Below are 23,068 nucleotides of genomic sequence, written 5' to 3'. Positions count from 1 at the left end.
AAAATAACATTATTTAAATATAATTATGCAAATATTAATTATTCGATGATAAATGAGTTCGATCAAGAAAATATGAAAAGAAAAAATCTTCGTGAGAGTGAAAAAACGAGTTGTGAAAAAGTAGACAGACAGTAGAAGAAAAAAAAGACAAGCAAAGACATGGTTCAGTCATCATCAACATCATCATTATATATTTTTTGTCATGTACAATGTTAATAGACTAGTGTAACCAATTGTTTATGCCAAAGCATGAAGTGTTGTTGTGTGCGTATAATTTATTAGTGATTATCAGTTAACAAAAAAAGAAAAACAACAATTTGTGTAATAAACAAATGTTAAACCATAAAATTTACTCCTTTGTGTTGTGGGGCCAAAGTAGTCGTATTGTTTCGCTTTAATACAATGGCTGCTGATATGGCAACCCTACAAAGGTAGCAGGAAAAGAAGAACTAGGATAAAGGAAGGCGGTATATAGCGAGTTGCCAATATTTTTATTTGTTTATTTTGTGTTAAAAATAACTAGTATAAAATTAATTTACGTGAGAGCAATTATTTATTGAAAAAAAAATGTGAAAATATTTGTTTTTTTAAATATCCTCAAAATATCATTACAATTGAAATATATACCAATTGTTGTTGCATATTTCTCTCTCGCTACTTACAGCTGGCATCTCTGTTAAATGAAAATGGCGTACCGTTCCTTTTGTTATCCCGTGCAGCTGGGAATGTTATAAATTTTGGAGTTTTGTTCAAAAGTGCATATAACAAAAAAGAGAATAAGAACAAGAAAATAAACATTTTTTTCTCAATTTCCTTTTTCAAAAAAAAATTTAAAGGAACAAAGGAAGCAGTTCAATTCGTCTTCATTTAATTTAAAACGGAAAATAATTTATTGTTGCAGTCGTTGCGTTGCATTGTTGGGCCATGGTGTATTTGAGAAAGAACCCGATTTGGAAATCATCATCGATAGGATAAAAAGAAAAAAATGAACGAATAAACGAAAAAAATATAAAATCCCAGACCTCCTCTCACATACTATAAGCAGTGCCACACTCATCATCAGCAGTGCAGTTGTTTGTGTAGTGGTGTGCTGCGTCGGCTGCTGCTGTTGTTGTGCCGTGTATTGTGAAGGGTTGATGAATATTTCTTCGTTCGAATGAATGGTTCAAAAATTGTGTGTTATGTATATGGTGAAAATTTCTGTCGAGAAGAAACTCCATACGAATATAATTGAAGGTGCATAAAGGACGGTCGGCGGACGTACTCCCCCCAAACCTTCCCGCACACAAAAGGCAAACAATTGGGTTTATTTTAATATTATTTTTTGGTTGTTTTATTATAATATAAGACAACAAATATAAGTTGGGAAAATGCCTAGTGCATCATTTACATCGTCGCGCTCCTATGTGCGGCGTTCCAAACGAAAGGGTGCCAATCGCATAGCTTTGCCGAATCGTCCGGTTGGTGAGTATTAATTTTCTTATTATTATATTAATTATTTTGATATATTTATGAAAAATATGTTTATAGACATTAATTTGAGTGATTCCAATGGGTCCGGTTAGAGTTCAGAATGTTTTCAGAATCTATTTGTTTTTCATATATTTATTGGGACTTAATGATAGAAATAAATTTGACATTTTTATGGCTTGTTGAGTTGAAGGTCCTGTGGAAATTCTTAATAGAGAAGTCCTTACATCCTAAAATAAGGGTATTAGAAATTTCGTTGGTACCAGTGTATTAAAAATCCAATCTATGGTAATATGGTTATAATTTTGAGGCTGTTGATGTTCTGAAGGAGTTTGCTTGGCATATGTCCATAGCAGCAAGTCTTAAATCCCCAACAGAAGGTCTGCCCCGCATAAAAAATATTATAAATAAAAAGGAAATGCTTTCACGTTGCCGATTTTGACCACCTGCCCATTAGACATGTCAACCGATTGATTTTCACAAGAAAGATTGATTTGGGATTAAATGTTATAAAACCAATTTTAAACGATGTAATAAACATTTCAAAACTTTTCGCCTTGGAGCTCTAATTTTGACTTGTTCCCCAATGCAATGTATTGTGATTTCATCCAAACTTTGTTTCTTCCAAACTTAAATCAAGTTCGATGATGGGGGAATATTGTTCGCAACAAGTCTAGTTTAGGGCTCCATCGCGAATCGTTTTGAAAATTTTACCACATGTAGTCCTTAGGGCCCTGATTACAATGGTATACTTTTTTTCTTGCGGAAATCGGTTCGTTCATTGAAGATCTGTAGATTGAAATCCTCGTCTAGCTAATTCGTCTGCTTTACCCGTGATGTCACGGTGTCTTGGTACCCAACACAGCCGATAGGTGTAAGCGAGTGTTTCCAAAACCGCTCTTCACTCGACAACGACATCAGATTTGATATTACAAGATTTGATGGCTTTAAGAGCCGCCTGACTATCCACAAAGACAGTCTCTGCATCCAGACTATCAATTCCGCTGTCTTTTAAATAACGAAGATTTCAGCTGGGTAAGCTTAAAGTTTAGCCGTTCACAGTAGACGCCAGCAATGTACCTTTTCTAAGATAAGATTTATTACAATGAAATCCTCGGAATTGAGGATGTCTTCAGTCAGTTGGGCAATTTTGATTCCTCGGGTTTTAGTTATCCCTACATGTTCCCATACTTTCGCGGAATTAAAGAAGGATGTATATGCAGTATTTTACTGCATTTGATTATGTTGTCGTCCAGCGTTTTATGTTCCTTTACCTGAAATCGAAGGAATGCTTTAAATCTAACTTCCTATCCCTTGCAACCATATTTTAGACCACATTTATTTTTTTAGATCATTTCAAATAAATACCCCGACCAAAAACTAATCTTCTCTTCAATTTTAATTTTTTTCTAGGCAATATTATGGATCCAATTTTACAAAATTCATCATCACAAATTATACAAAATCACTCGGTAGCTATAAATTCTTCATCGGCGGCAACATCGTCTTCAGCATCCGGTTCCTGTCAACCCACTCCAGCAAGCACATCGAATTCAGCAGGTTTGTATTGCAGCTACATAAAATTCTACAATAAAAATTGTATATAAATAATCGAAATCTTCCTATTACAGGTGATATGTACGATGGTTCTGGGCCCTCATGTTCCAAAGTACAAGTATTAAATGCTGCTTGTTCTTCGTCATCGTCGTCGGCATCGGCATCATCGTCATCATCATCAACAAATATGGGTTTAAATCAAATGACCGGAGGAGGCGGAGGTATTGCAAATTCAAACAGTGGCAATAGCAACGCTTCAACGGGACAAATGTCACTATTCGAATATGTTGGAATGCATATAAATGACCCGGATGCAGGCACATCAAATAGTGGTGGTGGAGGTAAAGCGTACTTTCAATTTCACGCCATGAAGTTTTTTTTAATTATAATTTTTATTTTTTTCTAGGATTTTCATCCGGCATTGCAGCATCCACCTCCACGACAACATCATCATCAGGATCGACAACTACATCAGCAACATCTTCCTCGAATACATGTGGTGGTGGTGTTGGTGTACACCAATCGCCCTACGATTTACGCAGTAAACTACCCACAAGTAGCAGCCATGATCAATGGCCTTCCACATCAGTATTACAGCAATCCGCCAGTTGCAATTCCAACGGTAATGTCAATAACCCATCCCCCACACCATCATGCTCGTCATCACACACAACAGCGGCGCAACAACACAGTCACAACTCATCATCATTGGCATTGATGATGGTGACTGGTGTCATTGTGGGTCCTTCATCATCGACGTCAGCCTCATCATCATCCACCAACAACACCACCTCCTCCTCGTCGTCGTCGTCAGCTGCTGTCTCAAATCTACTAAACAATGGTAATTCAGTGAATACTTCCACAAACCAGTCAACCGCTGTTATACATGCACCCTCAACAAATGCATCGTTCCCGGTGAATAATGCACCCACAGGGGCACCACTAACACACCCGCCAACTGTACACAGTTCCATACCACAACAGCATTGTAGTGCCCTGCCAATTGGTGGCTCCGATGCCAACAGTTTCATGTTACCAGCCCGCAAACGCTCACGGCGTCTATATACCGTTAACATGGATACAGCATTGATGTCTCCACCCAGTGTCAGTGGTAGTGGTTCTAGTTATATGGGTCCCACTGCTGCCCAATATTTGCAATATGAACTGCCAGATGAGGTGCTCTTAGTCATCTTCTCCTATCTACTGGAACAAGATCTATGCCGTTTGGCTCAGGTCTGTAAACGTTTCAATACCATTGCAAATGATACGGAACTTTGGAAACGTTTGTATCAATCGGTTTTCGAATATGATCTGCCCCTTTTCAATCCGGAGGTGTGTAAATTTGTTTTTGAAAAACCCGAAGAGTCGGAATATGCCAACGCCTGGAAGGAGAGTTTCCGTCAGCTGTATCGTGGCGTGCACGTAAGGCCTGGTTATCAAAATAAAAAATATCCCGGTCGAAGTATAGTGTTCTTTGATACCATACAAGCGGCCCTCGATTATCCCGAAGAGAGAGCAGCAGTTTCGGGAGGAGCCTCAACATCGGCAGCTGCCATTAATGCGGGGCTATCTAATCCGACAGCCGGTGGTGCAAGTGTCAATGCTCTGGCCAATATGTATGAGGATAATGTTCCACCATTGGATCATCCGGGTCCATTGATATTTTTACATGCCGGCCATTATAAGGGGGAGTACCTCTTTATTGATTCCGATGTGGCATTAATTGGTGCCGCTCCCGGCAATGTGGCCGAGGCTGTTGTCCTAGAACGTGAAGCTGGATCCACGGTAATGTTTGTGGAGGGCGCCAAATATGCCTATGTGGGATATTTAACATTGAAATTCTCTCCGGATGTCACCTCAACAGTATCGCATCACAAACACTATTGTCTGGATATCGGTGAAAATTGTTCGCCGACAGTGGACAATTGTATTATCCGCAGTTCATCGGTGGTGGGTGCGGCGGTGTGTGTGGGTGGTGTTAATGCCAATCCCATAATAAGAAATTGTGACATTAGCGATTGTGAAAATGTCGGTCTCTATGTTACCGATTACGCTCAGGGCACGTACGAGCACAACGAAATCAGTCGAAATGCATTGGCCGGCATTTGGGTAAAGAATTTCGCCAGTCCCATTATGCGTGAAAATCATATACATCATGGTCGTGATGTGGGCATATTTACATTTGAAAATGGAATGGTAAGTGGATGTGATTCAATATCACCTAACACATGTTCTGCAAGGAGGACAAAAACTTTTAATATAAATTCTTTTTTTTTATCATATTCTATATTTAAAGGCCCCAAAAATATTGGTTCTTTATATATTGAACGTCCTGGTCGAACTTAATCCTTCTAATGTTCCCTTGTTTTCCATTTACAGGGTTATTTCGAAAAGAACGACATACACAATAATCGAATAGCAGGTTTCGAGGTAAAAGCTGGTGCCAATCCAACCGTGGTCAAATGTGAAATTCATCACGGACAGACTGGTGGTATATATGTACATGAAAACGGCTTGGGTCAATTCATTGAGAATCGCATACATTCAAATAATTTTGCAGGTAAGTTTGAGATCTCACAATTCCCATTAAGAACTTCATAACTAAAATATATTTCGTTTTCCCCCAATAGGCGTTTGGATAACCTCAAACAGTAATCCGACCATACGTAAAAATGAAATCTACAATGGTCATCAGGGTGGTGTATATATTTTCGGTGAGGGTCGTGGTCTTATCGAACACAATAATATTTATGGCAATGCTTTGGCCGGCATACAAATACGCACAAACAGTGATCCAATTGTGCGGCACAATAAAATCCATCATGGGCAACATGGTGGCATATATGTGCACGAAAAGGGCCAGGGTCTCATTGAGGAGAATGAAGTCTATTCGAATACACTGGCGGGAGTTTGGATAACAACAGGCAGTACACCGGTGTTGCGGCGGAATCGTATACATTCCGGTAAACAGGTAAGAATCAATCAGAAATCATTTTAATTTGATTTTTATGGAGTAAAAATGAAAATATTCTCCTCTACAGGTTGGTGTTTATTTCTATGACAATGGTCATGGCAAATTGGAGGATAACGACATCTTTAATCATCTATATTCGGGAGTACAAATACGTACCGGCAGTAATCCAGTGATACGTGGCAATAAAATATGGGGTGGCCAGAATGGTGGCGTCTTAGTTTATAATGGCGGTTTGGGTCTTTTGGAGCAGAATGAAATTTTCGATAATGCCATGGCGGGTGTGTGGATTAAAACCGATTCCAACCCGACCCTGAAACGTAATAAAATCTATGATGGTCGTGATGGTGGTATTTGTATATTTAATGGTGGCAAGGGTATACTCGAAGAGAATGATATCTTTCGCAATACTCAAGCTGGTGTTTTGATATCGACACAATCTCATCCCATATTGCGTCGCAATCGTATATACGATGGCCAAGCGGCAGGTGTGGAAATTACCAATAATGCCACAGCCACATTGGAATATAATCAAATATTTAAAAATAAATTTGGTGGTCTATGTCTGGCGAGTGGTGTACAACCGATAACGCGTGGCAATCAAATATTCAACAACGAAGATGAAGTCGAGAAGGCAGTGTCCGGTGGGCAGTGCCTTTACAAAATAAGCAGCTATACTTCATTTCCCATGCACGATTTCTATAGATGTCAGACGTGTAATACAACAGATCGCAATGCCATTTGTGTGAATTGTATTAAGAATTGTCATGCAGGACATGATGTGGAATTCATAAGGCATGATCGGTAAGTGAAAAAAATTTAAATACCTATTTTTGATGATTTTTTAAGTTTTTCCATGGGATACCTGGTTTAGACAATCTGAATAGAAAATTTTCTAGAGAAAACAGCGCAAAATAAAAGTTGTTGTAAAGAATTGTCGAATTTATTCAGCCATGCAAGATAATTTTTTTCTAATGAAAAATTTATTCAGCCATGGGATCGAAAGTTTTTCTATTTTCTATTGTAGAGAAAAACTAATTCAGCAAATCAAAATGCAAGCTTTTCAGAATCGAATTTTTTCTATTGAAGAACTTATTAGCCATTGAAATTGAAGAATTTTTTTTAGACATTCAGAATGAATATTTTTCTATTGAAGAACTTATTCAGAATCGAAGTTTTTCTATTCTATTCCATTCCCAGCCATGTAGAATAGACTACAGATCACCTACTTCAGTCAGACTGACTTGAAGTTTTTACATAAGTAAACCTCTTTAGCCAGACTGAATTGAAGTTTTCCTGCAGAAACTCTAATTCAGCCAGGATGAATTGAAGTTTTCCTAATGGAAACCCTCTTCAGCCGGGCTGGATTGAAGTTTTACTATAGAAAACCATATTCTGCCAGACTAAATCAAAGTTCTCCAATGGCGAAACTTATTCAGCCAGGCTGAATTGATGTTTTCCTACAGAAACCCTTATTTATCCAGGCTGGATTGAAGTTTTAATATAGAAAACCGTATTCAGCTAGACTAAATCAAGGTGTTCATATGGCGAATCTTATTCAGCCAAGATAAATTGATGTTTTCCTACAAAAATCCATCTTTAGCCAGACTAAATTGACATTGTCCTACAGAAACCCTAATTCAGCCCAGCTGAATTTAAGTTCGGCTACAGAAAACCTTATTTGTCAGGCTTAATTGGAGTTTTCCTACAGAAAACCATATTCAGCCAGGCTGAATTAATGTTTTGCAAAGAGAAACCTTATTCAGCCAAGATGAATTGAAATTTTCTACAAAAACCTTCTTTAGCCAGACTGAATTGACATTTTTCTACACCCTAATTCACCCAGGCTGAATTAAAGTTTTCCAAAAAAAAAAAAAAAAACTAAATTTTGTAAAAGGCCAGTAGGTCCTCAGATTTCGAATGTTTCAAAGTCCTGTAGATCCTCTGATATCGAATGTTTCTTTACTAATCTCTTCTCTTTCTCTCCCTCTTTCCAGTTTCTTTTGCGATTGCGGTGCCGGCACCCTATCGAATCAATGTCAACTACAGGGCGAACCAACACAAGACACGGATACATTATATGATTCAGCGGCGCCCATGGAATCTCATACTTTAATGGTAAACTAACTAGAACTGTAAAGATTCCGCAAAACCACCACCCCTACACTTCCATATAAAAAACAAGCAATTCGATATATATAAAAATTAAAAAACTAAAAATAATATGCAAAGTAAAACTGGCCATACTCTTCTTCTCCAAGCAATTACTGTAATCGATGTGTAGACATGTTGTGTCCATGTTTTATACACCTCAACCCGCTGCTCCTACACCCCCCGCCCCTACCTTAAAAAACTGTCTCTCTATTATAAGTATAGAATACGATATATGAAAAAAAAAATAGAATACGAAAAAATTAAAAATTATTATCGCGCGTTATATACTCCACATATGGTAAATATGTATATATCATATGACAGATATATCCATGCATCCATCCACGCATCCACCCAGACCCCGACATGTGTATGTGGATGACAACAACAGCAATAGCAGCATATTACTACGATAATAATAATAAGAAATAATACAACTATTGATGATATATAGATATGTACAATATGTATGTAGTATATAGCCTAAGATTATGATATATATATCTTCCTTCATTTTTAGAAATAGTTGCATATACATATATACATACAAAATAGCTTATTATTACTATTATTATTTCTTTTTTTTTAACATATACATACACACCTTATCTTACATATAATTAATTTTAGCAGTACTTATATGCTTAAGATTATTTCATTTAATTATTTTATATATAATTTGTCTTTTTAAAAATTAGTTTGCTATATTAAAAACAAAAAATACTAATTATACACAATTTTTTACACAAATCAATCGCAAAACTATTACTTTTTTTCTTTCCTCTTCTTCCACTTAAGAAAATTTTAACTTTATTTTTTCTGGTCTCGAATTTAGTTAAATGAATGTATTTTTCAGCATCATTGGCCCAATTCTATAGGCATGCAGGAGAAAAAGTTTTTCTATCTATGGGCATATTCAGCCATACTAAATCAAAGTTTTCCTATGGCGAACCTTATTCAGCAAAGATGAATTGAAGTTTTCCTCCACAAACCTTTCTTCAGCCAGGTTGAATTGAAGTTTTACTATGGAAAACCATATTCCGCCAGACGAAATCGTAGTTTTCCTATGTCGAACCTTGTTCCAGCCTTAATAAAAGTTTTCCCACAGAAAACCTTATTCAGCAAATGTGAATTGAGGTTTTCCTACAGAAAACCTTATTCAGCCAGGCTGAATTGAAGTTTTTCCACAGAAAACCTTATTCAGCCAGGTTGAATTGAAGTTTTTCCACAGAAAACCATATTCAGCCAGACTAAAACGTAGTTTTCCTATGGCGAACCTTATTCAGCCAAGATGAATTGATGTTTTCCAAAAGAAGGTCAGGCTGAATTCATGCTTTCCTAAAAAACCTATCTTCAGCCACTCTGAACTATGGGAAACATTCCTTGTCAGCCACGCCTAAAAGGAAACCCGTCTGAAATAAAATATCTTTTGGAAAATCTTCTTCAGTAAGGCTGAATTGAAGTTTGGCAATGAAAAACTTCTTCTTCAGCCATAATGGGTCCAATTCTATAGGGAAAAGGAAGTGGTATTCATGATTCTTCATTCCAATAATACGATACGAGGTCATATTTAAGAAATTAATGTTTTAAATTTTTGGGGTTTTTAATGTATAAAAACCTCCTAGGAAAAATATCAATGTCACAGCATATTGCGATTTAGACCACCCTCTATACAAACTCAGAATAAATATAGTATTTCATAATTTAATGAGAGATAATATTTTTGGCTATATTCGTTAAAGATTTAATGGTTTTGACTTTCGTTTTCCCAGACCTCCCTTCTCATATAACATTCAATTTTGTTGGTCCATAGGTCCACCTAGAAATATATGGAATTATGCCAAATAGCTTTGGACTTAACTTTTGAACTGTCCTGACGAATGTTTTGAAGTAAGATATCGCGGATTATAGGCTTAAGTGTTGTCCGTCCATGAGGTGTCATTCCGTTTACAACACTAAAGTATCTGTAATTTGGCATTACGGTTTTACAGAAAATTTTCAATATAGGTCGCATTTTTCGATGGCGATTTAAATTGGGATTTCGGGTTCTGTCAATATAGGTCCATGTTTTCTGTCCTTACTTCTCACGAGATATAAGCATTTAAAGAATGCCGAAGGTCCATATGTTTTTGATGACGAGGCACTACGGCAAAAAATATGCCTCACAGTCGAAGGGAGTAATTGTCGAAGGGAGTAAGCGATTTAAACCATGCTTTGCACACATAGTAATATTTCTTTCAAACTTAGTTCAAGTTCGAAGATGGGGAATATCGGTCGACTGCTTCTGTACTTACCCCCGCCAAAAAATGGCCAAAATTTTGGTGAAAATTAATTTTATAATATCATGCGAACCCCGACTATACGTTTTTAACCAAACATTGCAAAACCTATTACCGTTCCCAAATCTGTATATTGTTGGAAGGTGGAACTTGTCGACACATTGATTCTAGTACCTCCAAAGAGTCAACATTTTTAAATTTTTTATATACCCAATTTTAAGCGAACTGACTCAAACAATTTCACATCGCAATGTTTTTACCAATCCAAGATCAAGTCCGAAGATGGGACCCTTTTAGTACCTCCCCCACAAAGTGTCCATATTTTTTTAAAATGTCTTAATTTTATATCAAACGAATGGAATGCCCGATTTGATCAAAATTTTGCAAATTTTAATGCTTTTTTCCAAACAAAGATCATGTTCCAAAGATGGTATTTCCCTTTCTGGTTTTTACCAAAACCTAAATCAAGTCCGAAAATTGAACGCATAGGATCACTGTTAGGGGTATCTCCTCCAAAAAATGCTCAAAAAATTATTGTATAATATCACCGGAACCTAATGACTGTATAATGTCGAAAGATGGGACCCGTTGGTCTACTCCTTCAGATACACCCCCACAGTGTTACATTTTTTTAAGTTTGTTCAGAACGAAACCAATTGTACTATTTTTTCCAAACCTTGCTCAAGGCCGAAGATGGGTTTTTCCAGGACAGCCCTGAATTCTCGTATGTGTTTCCCCCCTTAAGAAACACTAAGGAGGCTTACGGTGTCGAAATCGAACAAAACGATCAGAATATATTTTCTGGGATCAGTAAGAACCTAATCATATCTAACTTGAGCAAAAAGGGATTATGAAGTGTAAAAATTCAAACTTGCTGCAATAACTCGGTCTCTTTAGAAAATCGAACATATTTTGACATAGGCCTATTTATTGTTTCCACTACATTTTCCGCATTTACCACTTGAATGGGCTATAATTTTAGGTTCGTCTTGGCCGATCCTATAAATTATATATATTCTTGGTTAGTGTAAAATTCTATGACGATTTAAGCATGCCCGTCTGTTGTAAACACTCTAGCGTCTAAACGAATTTAGATAGATTGCTAAAATTTTGCATACAGTCGTCTTTTGTCTACATGCAAATCAAGTTCCAAGATGGGCTATATCGGTCCAAGTTAGGCATAGCTCGTATATATGGTAACAAATCTCCCTACCAAAAAGTATTAATATTCCTCCCCTTTTAGGGGTGGTCCCCTTATAATCCCCTTTTTTATATTAAGGAAAACATTTCACAATACGCTCAAAAAACTATCGCCACATTCACGACCACATTTTCGTTCGAAAAAATTAAAACACTTTCAAAATATTTGCGCTATATTCTCACTATTTCAAATGAAAAAAAAAACAAAAAGTACTAATATTAAATATTGAAGACCGCAATCTTTTTGTAAATATATGCTCTATATTAATATAAATTTAAACATATTTTCTATTTATTTTACATTAACCTCTATATCTTGTGTGCAATTTATATTTCCCTATTGTAATATGTATAGTTTCAAATCCTAAGTATGTATGTATATTTCTTTTTTTTGAGCAGACATCATTGTTATGAAATGAAACACTATATAGCAACATTGTAAATTTGATTTTTTCTATGCCCCACATTATATTTTGTACGAGATTATGTTATTAAAATTCAATAATTATTCAAATTCAACGAAGCTCAATACGAGGGCAGTTCGGAAAGTTCTTAGCCTAGCATAATAAACGCGGTATAAAGAGAAAAACAGTTAAGTGTTTTGAAAACTTCCATCTCTGTTATGAACACATGTTAAATTTTGTTTCGATCTGGCGCATCCGCAATTTTTTTTACAATGAAATCACGTAAAAATTGGTTGCGTCTTATTTGAACACCTGTTCCAATATGAAGGAGTTGACAGATAGAAACAAAATTTAACATGTGTTCATAACAGTATTTTTATTTTTATGCGGATCTCGTTATTTTTTTCTATAGAGATTTTGTATACCCTTCACCACACTGTGGTACAGGTTATTATGTATTTGTGCATATGTTTGTAACAGGCAGAAGGAATCGAGATAGACCCATGGTTCCTTTTGAGAATATGCATAGAATCACTTGCTTAGTCGATTGTATTTTTGTGAACCAAGTACAGGTCGCATTTATGATCCAATTTCAATGAAATTTGACACAGTTCACTTATTTGGCCCAAGGACGAATCCTATTGAAATTGGAGAAAATTGGTTCAGATTTAGATATAGCTCTCATATATAGTTTTGTCCGATTTTAAGTAAATGATGCACCAAACTCCCAATATTTGTCCGATTGAGACAAAATTTTGCACAGAGTACTGAATTAATCGGTTCAGATTTAGATCCGATCGGTCCGAATTTTTGTGGATGACTCCCAATATTTGTCCGATTGAGCAAAATTTTGCATAGCGAATGTAATTGAGGAAAAAATGATGTGTGATAAGATTTGTTGAAATCGGTTCATATTTTGATATAGGTCTTATATATTTTCATTCGATTTTATGTAAATGGTTCACCGAAGGGCCTATGTTTGTTCGAATTACACGAAATTTGGCAGAGGGTATTAAATTGAATTTAGAGTGAAACAACAAATGGTGTACGCAACGGTTGCTCAATTAGGTCCATGTGTTTGCATATAGCTCCCATACATAGTTTTACTCGATTTCATACAAAGGGTACACCAAAGTATCCAAGTCTGTCCGTTTGACATGCAATTTTTCATTTCAGAATGACGTATGATGTTTTTTCAATTGTTTCAAATATTTATTTAGATAGCATACATAATTTCGCCCGATTCCATCTCAATGGTCCTCCAAAGATTCTATGTCTGTTCTACCTAACATATTAACATCTTTTGTATGTACCCAAAGTGGTGAAGGGTATCATCGGCCCCTTCCGAATTTTGAACTTTCCTTACTGGTTGTTGTATAGAGAGTTTTTTTTTTTAAAGACCTGATAACGATCGGTTTCCAAGTAAATAGGCAGAGTGTCAGGCTGGATAACTTTACTTTATATGAAAAAAGAGCAACGATTTTATTAACTTAATTCGAATTTACAAATCTTTTATTTATTTTATTTCAAAATTCCAATGTCCGAAGACCACATTTAAGAAAAAATATTGTTACATAGTGTGTTTCCTTGGAATGATGTCTTCCTTTCTAAAGAATAATAATAAAATAATAAATAATATAAATAATTGAAAGACACCAAAATCCCAGTGAAAATAATTTCCAATTTTTTTAGTTTTCAACTTTTTTTACCCACAATAAGGAAAAAAGAAGTCGATCTACTTATTTTTTTGTCCTTGATAAGAAAACTTAGATACGTATATATTTAAAATAATAGTAGATTATATTATGCTTTATAACATTTATAAAAAAATATATACACAAAAGTTTTGAAAATTGAATTGATATTTTCATGACATTTAAGCGATCTATGATATATATTTAAAAATATACGTATGTAGTAATATGAGTTTTGTAAAAACAATGATTGAAATCATGCTGCAAAGCTTATTACTAATAAAATTTGTAATAAATTACACCCCAAACACAGACATACACACAACTAAATTTTAAGTAATTATTAGATTACTCGACTCTATTATATAAAATTATCTATCACAATTATATCTCATCCACAACCATCATCTTCTGCATTGCCAATCATTATCCTCATCATTTGTTTTGAATACCATCATAAATTTATACATACACACTTAAGTATATAAAAAAAGATAATATAACAAAAAATTAATGTTTTATGTATTTTTTCATTATTGAATTAAACAAAAAAGTATAGTAGTCATATATAAATAAATATATGAAAATAAAAAATATATATATTATTATTAGTCTATAGTATTTCTAATCAATTGAATACAAGAACATCAAAAATACATCTACAAACATATTTACTTAAGAAGTAATACATGTCACTATATACTACAATACAAAAGGCAGTAACAAAAATGAAAGAAAATAAAATATATGAATAATAACCTCAAAACAATTTGACCGAATGAATTAAATATAGTCTCTCTTAGTTGCTGATACTTCAGCTTTCATTGTTCCAAAAAAAAAAAAAAACAAACAAACAAAAATAAAAAATGCACTCATAATAAAGTTTATAAAAATGAACAAGAAAAAAATACCAACAAATTATTTTTGTGTCATTTTAGTTAATAAGTTTCACACCATTTATATACAACTAATTATAAAAAAGAAGAACTAAATGATAACAGCAACAACAATATACAACAAAATATAAGAAGATAAACAACAACTACTATAATAATTATATTAATAATAACGGTAACTATTAATATTAATAATTATAATAATAATAAAAAACAACAAAAAACATATAAATAAGAATTCTTAAAAATAAAATGTTGTTTTATTCGATGGAAAATTCTATGGCGGCTAGTAAGTATGGGTGACGTTGGGGATGATAGATACCAAGCAACGGCTCTGATTAGCTTTAACTTGGCGAAGCCCAGGCGTATCTTGGTCTCTCTTTCATCTCAATTGTGGACACTGATCTCCCCGCGGTGCCACCTGGGGAGCGGCGTCGGGTTAGTTGCCCACACTAGGAAAACCCCTCTTACTATGAAAAAGCAACGAAAAAGAAAACCAAACCCCCCTCTAATGTTTACGACCGCCGCATACGTATAAAGGACCACGATCTGCAAATCTGCACTTGGAATGTGCGCACTTTGTACAGAACAGGCGCAGTTTTCGCTTTGGCGGATATAGCCACGAAGTACAAAACCGTTATTATTGTCTTGCGATTGAAATGGACAGGCGTAAGTAAATCAATGTAGCAGCAAAGGTGCGATCTAATGTAACACGGAAACTCGTCGTCGAAAAGCTGACAACACAACAGGTAACAGAAGCCTACTCCGCTCAACCTATCCACCTGCTTGACGAAACCACTTCTTGCCCCGTTAATAGTATAGAAGCACAATGGCAAAGAATTGCCCACTCCCTACAAACTGCAGCAAAAGCAACACTTGGTTACCAAAAAAACACCATCAAGAAACCCGACAAGAGTGTCGTAATGCTATTGAGGCGAAAACCCCAGCGTATAGGGCAACACTGCAGACAGTAGCAACACCTAATGCGATGGAAAATGATCGAGAGAAAATGACTCCTCTCTCCTTTTCAGAAAAAAGAACAAGAAAAAGTGCGCGTGTGAGCAAATCGAGATTTATAGGAGTCAGAATAAAGTCCGGAAATTTTACTGGTGACAGATACTGACAGCGTGTTGAGGATCTGGAAGGAGCATTTTGAAAAGCTTTTGGTATCAAATAGTGGCGGTGAAGAGGATACCCCAACAAGAGATGACGGTATAGATTGTATACCTCCTAGCCAAGATGAGATCAGAGTAGCAATTCATTACCTGGTGACAGATACAGACAGCGAGTTGAGGATCTGGAAGGAGCATTTTGAAAAGCTTTTGGTATCAAATAGTGGCGGTGAAGAAGATACCCCAACAAGAGATGACGGCATATATTGTATACCTTCTAGCCAAGATGAGATCAGAGTAGCAATTCATTACCTGGTGACAGATACAGACAGCGAGTTGAGGATCTGGAAGGAGCATTTTGAAAAGCTTTTGGTATCAAATAGTGGCGGTGAAGAAGATACCCCAACAAGAGATGACGGCATATATTGTATACCTTCTAGCCAAGATGAGATCAGAGTAGCAATTCATCGGCTGAAGAATAATAAATAAAGCAGGAGGAGCCGATGGATTACCAGCCGAACTATTCAAGACCGGTAGTCAGATGCTGGTCAGGAGCATGGTTAGAAGAATGCATTCCCAATGATTGGAACCCCAGCATCTATCCCTATCCGCTCATGTCTGCGTTTCGCATTCCTGAAAAATTAATTCTGCTATGCAGGATAACTTTAACTGGTACAATGTCAGCAGTTTAAGTTGGAAAGGACCTCTCGGAGCCCTTCAATACCGAACGAGGATTCAGACAATGTGACAGTTTGTCGTGTGATATTTTTAACATCCTGCTGGAAAAGGTCATACGAGACGCAAAGGTGAACAGAAATGGCACTTTTATCACCAATCAACACATGTTACTCGCCTACGCCGATGACATCGATATAATGGGTCGCACATTGAGGGCGGTAACAGCCACCTTTGAACGATGTGAGGAGTCTGCCAAAGTGGGACTGGCAGTAAATGGCGAAAAGAGCAAGCTGATGGTATCAACGCGCAAGACGTCTAGTAGACTCGGACCAACTGTGGAACTTGAGAACTACAGCTTCGAGATAGTCAAATATTTTATATACCTTGCTACCGCCATAAATAAAACGAATGACATCAGATGACCAACAGATGCTACTATGGTCTGAGCAAACAATTCAAAAGCAAGGTCACCTCCCGCCAGGCCAAACTCACACTCTACAAGACGCTGATATTACCCAGATCTGAAGCATGGGTACTTGCGCAAGCAGATGAGACAGCTCTTGGAGTGTTTGAGAGAAAAATTCTCCGAAAGATCTATGGGCCGATCTGCGTCGATTGTGAATATCGCCGTCGAATGAACCATGAGCTATACCATCTATTCTCGGACATCGACATAGTCAGACGGATCGAGCGGCAGCGACTACGTTGGCTGCGTCATCTTGTGAGAATGGATGAAGATGCCCCAGCTCAAAAGGCATATAAAAGCGAGCCAAGCGATGGTTCACGCAGAAAGGGAAGACCACGAACCCGATGGAAAGAGAGATTGATGGCCTGGTGGTGTTTGCTGATTACGAGCCACTTAAGTTCAATAAAACCTAATTTAGTATTTATATTTCAAACTCACATGATCCTTACACTATTGAACGTGAATAACTTTGCTCTTCGTAGCAATGAAAAAATAACGGACACAATCAGCTGTCACAAATAAAACTTCCTTGCCTCCTATTGCAAAAATCCCAACGGCGTTACAAAAACCAAACGTCATATGTAACGGCGGCATTGCAAAATGTATAACGTCATTGGCAACGGCGTTGCAATTTCTTCAGTATAACTACGTTTTTTAATCGTCATTAGAAGAGGAAAATTTATTTTATTTGGGCGTCAATAATAAAAAAGAAAAATAGTTTTTTGTTAGCCCAAAAACAAAAGTGTTTGCATTGTGTATATAATTTAGAAAAGCGAAAAAAACTGTGCAAAAATGTTAGCTTTGATCAACAGAATATTGGATTGGTTCAAGAGCATCTTCTGGAAAGAGGAAATGGAATTGACACTAGTTGGACTGCAGTATTCGGGGAAGACAACATTTGTTAATGTTATAGCTGTGAGTATATTTACTATGATGGTGTTTTTTGTGGCGTTTCTTCTCGCCAGAAAATGGATGGAAAGACAGATGGATGTATAGATGGACCCGATAATAAAAGTCCCATATATGTACATATATACACATTAACTCTTGGTGGCAGCACCTACATACTACAATGATTCTGATTCGGACTACTCATCAACGTATTAAAACATACTGTCATTAACCCCTCCGCCATCCTACTTCCCCTTGGTATCTTAGAGAATCGACCCTAGCCCGACCGCCCGCCCCATATATATGCTGATGGACTGCTCCGCTACCCCACATATTATTGTGTACTCTGCTGTGTGAGCGAGTGGTGTTTGAAATGATGGTGGAAAGTGTTTTGGGGGTGGTTTTCTTCTTATATGAGTGTTTTTTTCTTTCTGTGCTTGTAACATATGAAAGGCAAAAAGCCAGTAGCGGCAATGAACAATACACAAAGGAGGAGACAAAGAAAGAGGCCTATGACGGATGACGTTGAAGCAAACAACAAAACTTCCTCTAAGAGGGGGAAAAAACTAACGTAATAACTTGCCATGATGATATTTGTTTTGGCCCTTTTTTGGAAAATGCATCAAATTTTCCCTATCAAAAATGTGAAAACTTTTTGGATTTTACTCCGATTTTCATTAACAGTTAAAAAAGCTAATCGTAAATTGAGTTTTTGTTTGAAGCTCAGCTGTTTTTATCACCAGAAAATTGTCTTCAAATTTTAATGACTTTGTTTTTGTTGGTGATTAATTATTGCATTGTTCTCCTCGAATTTTTCTTCAACGATATGGGAGTATTGAATTACCCCCTATACTAAATTTTGTTGATATCTAAAAAGAAATGATTCATTGTGTATCTCAAACATTTGGTTTGGAGTCTTCGTGATACCCTACACCCTGCAGTGGGGAGCAATAAATTAATATTGAATCATGTCGTCCGGTTCTCCGGAACTGTTTAACCTCTACCTTTCCGGTATTTCACGCCCTCCGTACGGATCATGGCATCGGGTCCCTATATTAGGGACATATGTTTGAGGTTGAACGCCTATCTTGTCAAATTATTAGCCTTCTTAAAAGCGATGGATATGAAAATAATCCGGCACGAAGTCGTCAGCCACATTATTCACCACATGGACTGCCGAGATGCGAAGGCCGTTGATTGAACTGGTCGGCATACAATTCCGATCACCAACTACCCCAAAATACTCGGGGTCACATTCGACAGTATGTTTAAATCGACCGCGCAAACCACAGTTATCTGGAACAAAGTCCTCAAGTCGCTTGCCGGCAGCACTTAGGGTGCAAATGAAGAAACCTTGTTGACCTCTTATAAAGCGATAGGTCGGTCTTTGGCAAGCTATATATATTAAATTTATCAGTAGCTTGGGATACCATGAGGTGTTCCCGCTACCGAAATCCAACAATAATGCCAGCAACGGTGAATCAAGCAGACCGATTTCACTAAGATTCTTGAGGCATTCCTCCTCTCTCTAGCATTAGGGAAATCTATCCAGTTGCGCATCAGCAACCAGTGGAAGTAGCAGCATTTCTTAATTGGGAGTTCTCGAAGCCCTTGAGTAAAGTCCTCCATTGGGATAACTGAAATCGGTGGATGAGCAGTCAGTTCAACAAAATTATATTTAACAGGAGTGGATTTTTTTCCTTTTTAATAAATATATTTTATATTTTAGTATAAGTTTTAATATATATGTATATAAACAATTATTTTTACAAGTAGCACACACCACGGAATGTTCTCATTTGTAAATCACTTCTATATTGGATCGTGTGAAATGAAACAAATAATGTAATTTACCCACGACCTCATTCATTTTCTTATCAGTTATTTGCTTTTATGGATGGAGTTTACAAAATCTTCTATAAAAAACATTTCCAACTGAACTTTTATGAATAATTTCTTTTCTTTGTCTTCTTTTTTCCAGTCTGGTCAATTTACAGAAGATATGATTCCTACAGTTGGTTTCAATATGCGTCGCATAACCAAGGGTAATGTTACAATTAAAGTCTGGGATATTGGTGGCCAGCCTCGATTCCGTTCGATGTGGGAGCGATATTGTCGTGGCGTTAATGCAATAGTGTAATTATTTTTCAATTTTGAAATTTTTTTGAATGCAAATTTTACAATTTTTTTTAATTTATTTTACAGATATATGGTTGATGCTGCTGATTTGGATAAAATGGAAGCATCCCGCAATGAGCTGCATTCGTTATTAGATAAGCCACAATTAGCCGGTATACCCGTATTGGTATTGGGTAATAAACGTGATCTTCCAGGTGCTTTAGATGAAACTGGTCTCATTGAACGAATGTAAGTATAGATTTTTATTAGATGTTATTATACAGAAATCCACATTACATGTATGAGGTATATCGACAAAATAATAGGGAGATTTGTTATGAAGGTGTTCATGAATAAGTGAGACCACTCTAACAGGCTCATCAGAAAAGCACAAGGACAGACGAATTGAGGTATATCGCATTGAGATACTCTACAGCCATGGTACGCTTTTGATTTTACCTGGAGACCTTAAGGCAAAATAACCTGCTATTGTCAGTACTTAGTTCATAATTCCAAGTTTTTTTTTTGATAAATTCGACTGCTTTCGAGATTTTAGAAATCCCTTTTGTGAAAATGCTACAATGTCCATCTATTCCGTATCATTCGCAGCAGACATCCATTTCGGAACCGACTGTGTATATAGCCCAAGTGTGTATTTCTGGTAGACTGAAATCGATCAGATGATTGGAGATCTAAGTTTGTATTTTGAACAGCCTGAGAAACGCGTTGTAGGTAGGGACAACAATTTTACGCACTGCTTTTTTTCGTTCACCATGTGTCCCCAAACCAGGAAGGCTCTGCAACTTCCTTAACCACAGGAAAAGCTAACTGACAAGGTTTCAGGGAAGTATCGATAACTTCCAATAACTTCTGATGTTGACGTTGCAAAAAGAAGATTCCGGCATATTATTACAACTGCAGCCGCTACATTTATATCTGCCGAACTTGGCTGTGAGTAAACTTGGGTAACGATTAAGTTGCTCCTCAAACCCTGGAAATAAGCACGATAAGACCTCTGTAACATTTAATGACGAAAAAACAACAGTGTCTGATGCGAAGAAATCCGCCAGTTCCCGTGATGAGAATGCTGTTGAATGTGCAGTTCGAGCGGCCGTTCTTTACGCAAGGCTTGCCACCGAATCTTTGGCCATATTTTTACCACATGGACTGCAGTGATGAGAATGCCTTTGAATGTGCAGTTCGAGGGGAATACAAGTTCTATCACTAACTACCTGCCAAATTCTTGGGGCCACATTCGGTAGCCACTGCTATAGGCCAAATGTTAAAAAGTAGGAACAAGGTTATCATGTCGGTTTACTTGGATCGTAGATGAATCCTCTTATAAAGTGATAAATACTCGTTTCGCTTCCAAAAATAATTGTTTAAAAAATCCACGAGGCGAGGATTCTCCACTTCCTGCAGAGATATGTCCAGCAGACGCAGGCACCTGCTTCGCGCTCACTACTTTCTGCTCATCCAATAACAACTACCCATTTGTCACAGCCTTGGTTATCGGCTTTTGCAATTCGGCTCCATAAAGAGTGCTGTAATTGAGGGATTGAGGTCGACCATCGTATAGCCTCTTACCATGGTAAGAATTTGGCAACTAAGCCTGAAAAGCTTTTTGAGGCGTCCAGTTATCAACAAGGCTCCGTTCTAATACAGTCGGGACTGTGACTGCAAACCTTAGAACGCTGATAGGCACGAGATCGCATGACACTCCAGCGTTAGGGGGGAAACTTTAAGAAGGTAGTGGACCAAACCTTTGAGATGATAGGGGCGCCATTCTCGCCTCGTCGGCTCAGGGATCATTGGCACTCGGTCATTTCCTCCGAGAGTCTCCCCCTGAGACCGCTGATTGTCCGCGACTGTTTATTTGTTATTAACAGTTACCCAACGAATAGTATTGGGCTTCCCACTATCCGCAACCTGTGGACGCGCATTTAGCTTTGCTCCCCGTATGCAGAAAAGCCATTGAAAAAAAGTATTCTTTAAAAAATTCACGCCTTGTCTTCTTTAAAAAATTCACGCCTTGTGTAGGCCTTGAAAAAAGTCTTTTTTAAAAAATCTACGCCTTGTGTAGGCCTTGAAGTCTTCTTAAAAAAATCCCCGCCTCTGTTAGAGGCATCGAAAAATAAAGAATATGTCAACCCCATTTCGACGTCTTCCCTTGTTAGAATGTTAAAATAACAAATCTTATTGGAAATTTCCTTTGGTGTTAATTTGCTCAGTGTTGACAATTCACAATGGCATTTAATGCAATGCAAAGAAAATCTACGAAAAGTAAAGCATATTTTTAGGCGTTTTGAATGCTTGTATCAAAAAAGTGACATTTAATAAATTTTGTAGTAATTTAACACTAGAACGCCGAAGGCAGTCATTTTGACCGCTTTCCAGTTTCAAGTACAAGAGCAACTGTGCATTTAATGACACTTTTTTTTAAAATATGGTGACTTTCTGTACCTCATAGAATTACGTTTATTATAAAAAATTCACCAAATTTTAAAAAAAGTGTCATTAAATGCACAGTTGCTTTTGTACTTGAAATTGGAAAGCGGTCAAAATGACCGCCTTCGGCGTTCTAGTGTTAAGTACATTTTTGTAATTGAAATAACATTTTTATTAAATAAAATTTTTTTTTCTCGTTTTTCCAGGAATTTATCAAGCATACAAGACAGAGAAATCTGCTGTTATAGTATTTCCTGTAAGGAAAAAGATAACATCGATATAACGCTTCAATGGCTAATTGCACACTCAAAGAGTCAAAGTCGTTAGGATTTAACCACCGCACCCCACAGTGGCAAATCCCTCCGAAAGACTCTTGAATATATTTCTTCTTAATATATATAAATAAATATACACTTGTGATGTGATGACGAAGATGATCAGGAGAGGATGAATGATGGATAAAGTCAATGGCGGCGGCGGTTAGCAGTGACTTCGGCGGCGGTGGCGACATCGGCTGAATAAAACAAATAGGATAATAGACATTAAGCCAAAGTGAAAAAGAACTTAAAAAATAGAATTCGTTACACAAAAAATCTGATTCAAAGATACCTGGAGAATGGTGGGCAGAGAAGAATAAGAGTATGTGAAGATTTTGTTTAAAATGTTTTTTTTTTGTTTGCAAATTGGAAAGTAAGAAAAAGAATACAAAAGAAACACTCTATTAATCATC

At 36.7% G+C, this 23,068-nt stretch overlaps 2 protein-coding genes across 2 annotated transcripts in view; both read left to right on the top strand.

The window, feature by feature from the left end:
* Positions 1-22,694, top strand: part of LOC133322276 (ADP-ribosylation factor-like protein 8) — a 167,764-nt gene extending 145,070 nt beyond the window's left edge. Inside the window, exons 2-5 of the mRNA XM_061531288.1 lie at positions 17,650-17,796; positions 19,754-19,908; positions 19,978-20,139; positions 22,545-22,694. Of these exons, the coding sequence (XP_061387272.1) occupies positions 17,674-17,796; positions 19,754-19,908; positions 19,978-20,139; positions 22,545-22,665 (561 nt within the window). The 5' untranslated portion in view covers positions 17,650-17,673 and the 3' untranslated portion in view covers positions 22,666-22,694. The remainder of the gene's footprint in view (positions 1-17,649; positions 17,797-19,753; positions 19,909-19,977; positions 20,140-22,544) is intronic.
* LOC133322278 (F-box only protein 11) lies at positions 1,328-8,131 on the top strand. Its single transcript, XM_061531290.1, has 9 exons — positions 1,328-1,464; positions 2,884-3,030; positions 3,102-3,368; positions 3,434-3,608; positions 3,726-5,223; positions 5,407-5,587; positions 5,658-5,998; positions 6,069-6,802; positions 7,996-8,131. Exons 1-9 carry the CDS (start codon positions 1,371-1,373, stop codon positions 8,123-8,125), a joined length of 3,567 nt encoding a protein of 1,188 aa, XP_061387274.1. The 5' UTR covers positions 1,328-1,370; the 3' UTR covers positions 8,126-8,131.
* Positions 22,695-23,068: the final 374 nt, after the last annotated feature.

This window comes from Musca vetustissima, unplaced genomic scaffold, assembly GCF_032173495.1.
Source record: "Musca vetustissima isolate MV318-11 ecotype Yass unplaced genomic scaffold, APGP_CSIRO_Mvet_v1 utg24602, whole genome shotgun sequence".
NCBI classification, from domain to species: Eukaryota; Metazoa; Arthropoda; class Insecta; order Diptera; family Muscidae; genus Musca; species Musca vetustissima.
The sequence above is the reverse complement of the archived record's forward strand: the minus strand, read 5'-3'. Positions and strand labels throughout refer to the sequence as shown.